The 9,424-nt window shown below is 33.6% G+C and overlaps 1 protein-coding gene across 1 annotated transcript; it reads left to right on the top strand.

The window, feature by feature from the left end:
* The first annotated feature begins 1,051 nt into the window (after window positions 1-1,051).
* LOC107007980 (xylulose 5-phosphate/phosphate translocator, chloroplastic) lies at window positions 1,052-2,921 on the top strand. Its single transcript, XM_015206847.2, has one exon. It carries the CDS (start codon window positions 1,316-1,318, stop codon window positions 2,582-2,584), a length of 1,269 nt encoding a protein of 422 aa, XP_015062333.1. The 5' UTR covers window positions 1,052-1,315; the 3' UTR covers window positions 2,585-2,921.
* Window positions 2,922-9,424: the final 6,503 nt, after the last annotated feature.

Genomic DNA, 9,424 nt, shown 5'->3' on the forward strand with positions numbered 1-9,424 from the left:
TATATATATATATATATATATATAAAAGAAAACTTTTGACCCGTCAATGTGGCACCACCACAAATAAGAATTCACTTTTAAATTTATTTATTTTCAAAAGTAGCCTTCTCATTTTATGAAAAATTGTGATTTTTATGAACAGTTGTGACTTTTATGAAGAATTACGACTTTTATGAAGAGTTCCGACTTTCATTAAAAGTTGCAAATTTTCTGAAAAGTTGCGATTTTTATGAAGAGATGTGATTTCTATGAAAGGTTGTGACATTTCGGAAGGTTGCAACTTTTCCAAATAGTTGTAACCTTTCTGATAAGGCATAATAAACATTTGTGCACGGTAGGTATTCTTTGTTGTCTATAAATAATATTTATGTTAAACTAATATAATTTATTATAATTAATAATTTTATGAAGTAAAATTACATATTAATTAGTCGAAGTAAAATATCTCTATATTAATATAAATAATATGCATATATTAAATTGATATGAATATTTAATATATGTAAAAAGAATACTATAATAAGTTTGATGTAATATTTAAATTGAAATGAACACCAAAATTGTTTATGGCCAAAAGTAGTGATTCAGATAGCATTAAATTTGTGTTAAAAAAGTTTAGTGCACACAAAAAGAATGAACAAATATTATGTTCTGGATGCAAAGAGACTTGCTAATAAATATAATTATGACAATATGTGGTAACAAACTTATTTTTAAGTAAGGAATAAAAGAGTAGATTAATCACAATCTTATTAAAATAATGTCTTATTTTTTATAATCAAGTGATTTTCAGTCTTAAATTTTGGAGTGAGTACAATTATCACCTTTCGATTTGAACTTTATTGCTTATTACTAGACAATATCATTAAAAAAGAATTTTAATATTATGTTAAAGTTATTTTACAAACAATAATCCTTATCATATAATGGGACCTTCGTAATAATTATAAAAACACAATATTAAAAGATAAACTAATTTCATATCGTATGTCCATACGTCCCATCGGGATAGAATGTGTAACCTAGTTTTTTTTTTTTGGGTCCAATTTTGTGGAAAATGAGAAGGGCAAACACAGTGGACGGAGTGAGGCCATTGTTACTTCACTTCAACGGAATAAATGTGAATCTGTTTGTTCAAAATTCGAATACAACAATCAGTCACAGTCAGTGTCCCGAGGTTGGGGGTAGGTGGCTGCCACCGGGTGAACATTTTGAGATTTATTGGTATCTTCTTGTTTAAATATCTTGTCCCCATATCTTTAAAGTTTATGCTTTTTTGTGTTTCAGAATCTTAATCTTGTGTGCTCATTCAAAGATGCTTACTTTAAATCTTCTTCCATCCACTAATGTCACTCTCTGCAAATCCCGTCCTAACTATCCTGTTAGCCCTTCACCTTTTCAACCAAATCTTGGTAGTAGAAACCAAAAGTTGAGAACTTTGTCATTCACCAAACCCTTGATTCAAAATGGACACCCTTTTATGTGTTCTGCAAATCAAGATTCTCAGATCTCTGGTCCAAGATTGGATTTTTCCAGAATCTTGAAACACCCATCTGGGGTTTCTTCAAGAAATACAACTCAGATCCTTGAAGCAGCATCTGGAACCCCAGAAGAAGTGAGTCCAGATGGGGAGATTGAAGTTTCAAAGCCAAAAGTTAATATGAAACTGGTTCTCATTTTTGGTCTGTGGTATTTTCAGAACATTGTGTTTAACATATTTAACAAGAAGGTATTGAACATCTTTCCTTATCCATGGCTTCTTGCTTCCTTCCAGCTGTTTTGTGGTGCTGTTTGGATGTTAATTCTGTGGTCTTCTAAGCTGCAACCTTGCCCAAAAATCAATAAATCGTTTATCATTGCCCTTCTTGGACCTGCCTTATTTCACACAATAGGCCATATTTCAGCTTGTGTTTCATTTTCAAAGGTGGCTGTTTCTTTCACTCATGTTATTAAGTCTGCAGAACCTGTGTTTACTGTTGTGTTTTCATCGTTCCTTGGTGATACATATCCTCTGACTGTTTGGCTTTCAATTCTTCCCATTGTGTTTGGTTGCTCTCTGGCTGCAGTCACTGAAGTGTCCTTCAATTTTGGGGGCTTGTCGGGTGCTATGATCAGTAATGTTGGGTTTGTTCTTCGCAACATTTTTTCAAAAAGGAGCTTACAGAATTTTAAGGAAGTGGATGGCTTGAACCTGTATGGATGGATAACCATAATCTCATTTATATATTTATTTCCAGTAGCAGTGTTTGTGGAAGGTTCTCAATGGGTGGCAGGGTATCACAAAGCTCTTGGAACTATAGGAAATCCTAACACATTTTATTTATGGGTTCTCATATCTGGGATTTTCTATCATCTCTATAACCAATCCTCTTACCAAGCTCTGGATGATATTAGTCCCCTGACGTTTTCAGTGGGTAATACTATGAAGAGAGTGGTGGTGATTGTCGCCACTGTGTTGGTATTCAGGAATCCAGTCAGGCCTCTAAATGCACTTGGCTCTGCTATTGCCATATTTGGAACTTTCTTGTACTCACAGGCAACGGTTAAAAAGCCAAAGAAAGAGGCAGTGGAAAAGAAGGACTAGGAGGATGGTTCATTTAGCACCGAGTTACTTTTAATCGATGACATTTTGAATTTTGTTACTTCAAAACAAGAACTTAAGCAATTCCAGTAGTTTCATGTCTGATGTATGTCTCATTTCATCGTTACTGCTTTCTGTTTTTTGTGGTTTATCTAGTGGCTTATACTTGAGTCCATCTCTCTGAAACACTGGTGATGATGTTCCCATCAATTTTGATCTGAGTTTATTTGGATATCTTGTTGTTCAATGTCAAATTTACCAATTATCATTGTAGGCGCAAGACATTACCAATGTCAAAGGGACATAATGTATGCTAGAATTTGTGGAATTTTTTAGGTCACAATTGGTGTTATTGCACTTTTTATTTTTGAAGCAGTATGTTCTACCTTTCACCCGTTGGGTATGGCTGTGTCAACACCACCCTCTCCAGGATCCACTTATGGGATTGCGTTGGGTATGTTGTTGTTGTAGTACGCATGTAGATGCCTCCACATTACTGTAAAATTGAGTGGTGAGGTTATATTGACCTTGTAAATCCATTTCCCCCCACCCCCCAAAAAAAATGACAACTAAATCAGGTAAAATAACTGACTTAAGTCTATGAACGGATTTGTGAATATTACAGCAAGTTAGCAACTTATAGCATATTAATGTTGTGTTTGTGTGTTTTCCATTTCAATGGTCATAGATGTATATGTTTGTTTTCTGTTATTTGGTCTTTTGTATGTTATGCTACAGAGCAACAATGATGTGGACATTGTGCCTAAGACATCTGTGGCAGGTACTGTGTTGTTTTAGCAATCAAAATGAGTAGAAAAACTGTTTCTTGATGGATGGATGTCATAATTCCAGTGATAACCATGTCTACAATGATTTACCAATTGCAAGTCCCTTGATTTATATGCAATAGAGTTTGACTTATATTGCATAAAGATCTATTTTGTTTGCTCTTATCAACCCTTTAGTTTTTGCTTTCGATCATACATGAACTTCTTCTCTGCTGTGAAAATTATGTGTCTTAAACCTATAGATGTAGCGATTATGTTCCCCTGATGACATGGACATGTAGCGATTTCAAATCCTCATGTTCCCACTAAAGACGTCATACTAATTATATTGTGCTACTTCCTTCTTGTTTTCAGCTTTTGGTAGTAGACATTTCTGACATGATTTCTTTAGCGTCCAAAATAACTTCGTATCTTGATTCTTGAACCCAGAATAATGTCATTTGATTTGTCGAGAAAGTACACTGTATAGACAGAGGTGCTTTGCAACAATGAGAAACAGGAAGAGGTGTATCCTTCTCCCATTGTTACTTGAGAGGCTGATTGGCAGGAAAGAAGAGAGAAAAACAGTCCTTCTACTGTATGTTTAAACAATTAACGCGTTTATGAGAATTATGGTCTAATATTTTTCTCCCTCGAATTCTTAGGATACAGTTTACTGCCTGTAGCATCAGATGGCCCTGGAATGAATACCTTCTGTCAAGTGGAAAAGTTTATTTGGTTGTTTCAACAAAGATATTTTGTCAGCCAGTAGTAACTGATGCTTGCTGCTGTTCTGTCATTAGCTATATTGTGTAGTTACTCGCTATGTGCAGGGTCTGGAGAAGGGTCTACTGTACGCAGCCTTACCTTGCATTTTTAAGTGCTGCTATTGAATTTATCTTCTGAGTAACATTTCAACATTTTCTCATCAATTTATGTTCTGAGGTGCAGTAAAGGGTAGACAGATCTTTGGCATTTTTTCTTTGTAATAATCCAGAATGGATAATTGAGTTTGCCTCTTTTCATACTTTCTCAAGTAGAAAGTGTGTTGAATCCAGAAGTAGACAATGAAACTTCACATTATTTGTGTTATAAATTTTAAAACCAGACAAAGAAAGAATTACTTTTACTAGTGTTAAAAAGTGAGTTTCTGGCAAAAAACGTCCTTCAACTATACTCTAAACTTAAGCTAGATTCTTAAAGTATCATTCTTAGCAGAAAATATACTTCAAGTATTTAAAAGTGAGCAATTTTCATCCTTGTTTTTGTAGGACCCCTTAGTCTTTTGATGATATCTAACATAAAGATGAAAATTGTTCACTTTTAAATACTTGAAGGATGTTTTCTGCTAAGAATGATACTTTAAGAACTTGCAAATCTAAGGTTTCCTTTTAATAGCATTGTGTTAAAACATCGAAAGCAGCAAAAGAGGACCTACGTTATCAGTGTTTGAAACTCAAGAAACCCACGCTATTTATGGTAAAAACTCAAAAAACAAGTAAAAACCATTTTATTTGTGTTAAAAACTATGTAAGCAGGGAAACACCTCACATTATTTGTGTTAAAAATCCTCAAGTAAACAACAGAATCCCACATTATTTATGTTAAAACTTTAAAAGAACACAAAAAAATAATTACTTTTACCAGTTTTAGCATATCGTTAATTATATAATTTGAGTCTATATTTCTTTAGGCTGAAATAATCCCGCCTGCCAGTAGTAATGCAACCACATTTGTTATTTACTTATATTAGAAAAGGCTTGTTCAACATGTCTGTGTCATCATTGTTGTAAAGGGCATTTTTGTCTTTTCACATATCAATTATCATTACGTGTCTTTCTCTGGTTATATGTCACTTTGTGTGTCTTCATGTCATCAGTGTTTTGCTGTTTCCTTTAGCATTCCATCTAGGTAAGGTTCTTCGGTTTTCATTCAGTTCTTCTTGCATCATCTTTCTTTTCCTCAAAATTGAAGTTCGGGAACCAAATCTGGTCTAGGCCTGTGAATATACTAAATTTGATTTGGGTGAGTGAAAATTTGCATTCTTTTTCCATATTATTGGTGTCGCATTTTCCTGTTGTTTTGGAAGTCTCAATAATTTTAATTGATATGCTTTTAATTTTATGGGTTTTTGTAATTTTAATCGATTTGATTTCAATTCAATTTTGGTTGAGTGATTATTCTATCTTGAATTACTATTTCAGATTTTTGTTGTGTTTTTTTCACATGCAGTAAATTTTTGTTGTTTTTTCTTATATGTAGTTATTAATTTGCTGTTAATTTGATCTTTTTCTATCGCAATTTACTTTGTGGTTGCTTTAATTGGGTTTTCTATATCACAACTCTTTTCAACTTCCTCCATTCATATATGGCTTTTTCCATCTGAATTAATTTTCTGGATTTTTGTGATGTTCAATTTTTCTTGTGTTTTGGAAGTCCCAATAATTTTAATTGTTATGTTTTCAATTTTGATTGGGTCATTATGGTTTCCGTGTTCTATTTTAATTTTTTTTTCAGATTTTGTTGTGAGAATGCAGTAAGTTTTCTTTATCAGAATTCTTTTGAACTTCCTCTGTTCATATATGAGTTTTTCATCGGAACTAATTTTCTAAGTTCTTGTAGGTTTAGCTTGGAGTTTCTTCGTCTTGTTGCATTGACGTTTTCGTAGTTGATTTCTAGGATGCAGTTGAACGCATTGTGCTCTCTCACATCCGTAGTAAAGCGATTTGAGAAGTAGTTAGCACCTTCGTCAATTTTTTAATTTCCAGTAGTTTCTCTCAAATTTAAGGATATTATTATATTCCTTCCTTAGGCTTAATTTGAGATTCTGGAGGAAGGAACTGATAGGCTATGCATTAGAGTTTTGTTCTTTCCAGTTAAATCTTTGCTCTTTCTATTTTGGTAGTGTTGGTTGGAATATTGTTGCTTGTGAGTTTTGGTGTGGAGCAGTTGTTGTCACTCTAAATCTACCTTTTACTCTTCTTTGTTTTATAGTACAAAAATGTGCAATCTTGACACTGCTAGGCAGAGATAGGAAAAATTTAGTAAACAGAAATTAAGTATACATAGTAAGTAGTAACATCAAGAATTCAAAACACATAATAGTTCAGTCAAAGCATATTAAAAAGGGGGAAAAAGGAAGAAAGGGGTAGCCTCAATTTCACACTAGAAAGACATGATCAGTAATTTTCCCACCTAGAGTGTGAAATGAGCCATATTTCATAAGGAGATAATGGAGCAGACAAAAAGAATATTGAGACTCTGAAAAGAGCAGAACAAAATCTTGAGAAAATATGGATTGAGTATTGGATAGGGACAAGAAATTTACTTACAGAACATTTTTTTACTTTTAATTTACCGCAAATCTGCATTGTGTAAAATGTGTTCTTGTTCTTGAATTCATTGTTGCAGAGACCCTTTTAAGCCCAAAGGCCTTTCCTGATTTTTCGATAAAGGTATGAGCTCTTTCTTATTATGGTTTGAGTTCTTCATTTGACTTGATGTGGGGTTTAATTTCATACTGTTTTGTTCTGTGTAGTTGGTGAGTTGGTAATTTGTTTTGTTGGTTTAATATTGGGGTTACTTTGTTGATTCTGAGTTTAAAGGTTCAAACTTTGTGCTTTTTTCTTCTGTTTTAGGCTATTTTCGTGTATTGTTTCTGCTTAGTTGAGCTGCTGTATGAATTTTTTTCCGATCAATATTTTGCATCAATAGTAATTAAAAAATTATACATTTTCGTGTGTTGTTTCTGCTTAGTTGAGCTGCTGTATGAATTTTTTTCCGATCAATATTTTGCATCAATAGTAATTAAAAAATTATACACGCATACTACCAAAACAATTGAACTGTTGAATCCAAAACAAACAATAATTGAGAAGTCAATACAAGAACAAAATACGCAGCAGAAGAGCTAGCTCAAAGAAAATAATTCAGCACAATAAACTAACAAAAGATGATAAACGCAGAACTATATTGACAGATTATGCTATGCACGAGTCCTTTGTGAGGTAGTTTAGACGGTCTATTTAAGGACATCATTAATACTGAAACCAACATCAAGATAATGCTGGGCGTATAAAAAGTATATGCAGAAGATATTCAACCTAAGTCTGTGAGGAGTTGAGAAATGCTATCAATATATTCACTTTGTATACATTTTCCACTTTATATATATGTTATATTCAATTTCAAATCCGAGATGAGTAGTCAGTATTGAGGGGTGTACTTGTAATTGTCAAGCCCTATAAATGTAACATCATATCAGTTAGTTCGTTATAGGGGATTAAGTCAGTTAACAGTTTAGTTGTTTGATTGTATTATAAACTAAGGGGACTTGTACATTGGGGATTAATGTGAAGTAGTATCAATATGCCTCTCTCTAGCTTCTTCTCTTTATCTTTCCATGCAATTCCTGTTCAGGAGCCATTCCTTTTCTTGGTTCCTAAGAGATTTGTGACAGTACTTGCATTAGTATTCTAAACTATGACCAGCTGCTATTTTCCCTTCAAATCTGCTCCAACAGGTAATTTCCTTTTGCACATGAATATACTCAATCTAATGACTAATGAGATTCTTCTTTCTTTCGCTTTCTTTGCTTTCTTTTACGCCCTCAACTAGGAGTTCCCATCATTTTGGTTCTCACAACCTTAGGTTGGAGGTGGAGGGTGTTTACCGTCGAGCAACCCCTCCTGCTCTCTTCTTTCGCATTGCCAGCTCACAATTCAAAGAAGAAATACTAGATTCCAACTACTGGTTACAAAAATAGAAACCAGGGATCATTTATCCTCAAGCTTTCAAGTGCAATTTTAACACTCCCAAAATTTGACAAACTACAGGAGTAAACCCAGAAGTTATACACATTATATTTTGCGAACCTCACCTGGTGGGATTTCACGGGTGTCGGTTCATAACCATAAATCTAATTTTAGCTCTTCTCTTGTAAGCATAGCAGACCTGCATGATTGAGGATTAGTGAACTATAATCTTGCAGAAACTTCACATTGCAAGCACGAAATAGAATTTGAACTAGCAACAAGATGATAGTTGAACACCAAATAAAGTATAACCACATTAAAGTCCCTGAAAACCAGAAATGACATCTCTAAAATGTAACACTATTCTGTTGTCCATAAGAGACAAAAGGTTAGTTGTATCCACCTAGGGGGGAAATGGGGAAGTGGAGGAAACCCCACTCCTGTTTACAAGGTGCTTAGGTAAAAAGCTGAATTTCATGTAAATGGTGAGGAAGGACAAGAACTTAGAGATCATATAATAAATGAATTTTCATATAAATACTAAGGTAGGGTCAGTGCTTAGCGAAATTGTTCGTCAACTGATTTTGTGAAAACACAGAAAAACTTGAAATGTCCATGGAATCCATGACGAGTTATTAAATTGTAGTACTCCCCCTATTGTTATGTAGGAAAAGAGTGTATTGAAAAATAGCTTTACTATTTTGTTTGTCTAAGCTTTCATAAATTCATATGGCTACACAATAATATCATATGTTGAAGGTCAACTATAATAGATGTTATTTGATTGATACAAATTATAAAAAATACTAAATTCATTCTACAATTATTTTCGCGTGCAATGTGAAGTTAAGGAAGGATTGCAGTTATTACAATTAAGGTATCAACTACGGGTATGTTCTTTTTCATCCGTCATTGTGATTTCTTTTTCTCTCCTTCCTCATTTTATCTCCTTGATTAGTAGCGGTCCAGTTGATAGGAAATTTTGGAGTGTTTAAGGAGTTTAAGGGTACAAAGTTGTAGTCTTGTTAATGGTGCAGAGGAAGAAAACTAAAAAAAGAACAGGAATGTACCATAGACAAAGTAAGAAACTATGGTAACAAGTATAAGTGGAATTAGGATCTTACACTCTCTTTTCATAACCTCTGCACTAAATGAATTGGAATTTGTGACCGGGATTATGTTCATGTCTACAAGGGAAGTTCAATATAGTTTTTCCAATCAAATTTCTTACTATAGCAAAGTGGATTAGGCATTTCTTGATTTTTGAATGGGCTGAAACTTCACAAATCATTAGTGTATTGTTCATGCTAAAGGTAACAATA

The sequence above is a fragment of the Solanum pennellii genome, chromosome 1 (assembly GCF_001406875.1).
Source record: "Solanum pennellii chromosome 1, SPENNV200".
Lineage (NCBI taxonomy): Eukaryota > Viridiplantae > Streptophyta > Magnoliopsida > Solanales > Solanaceae > Solanum > Solanum pennellii.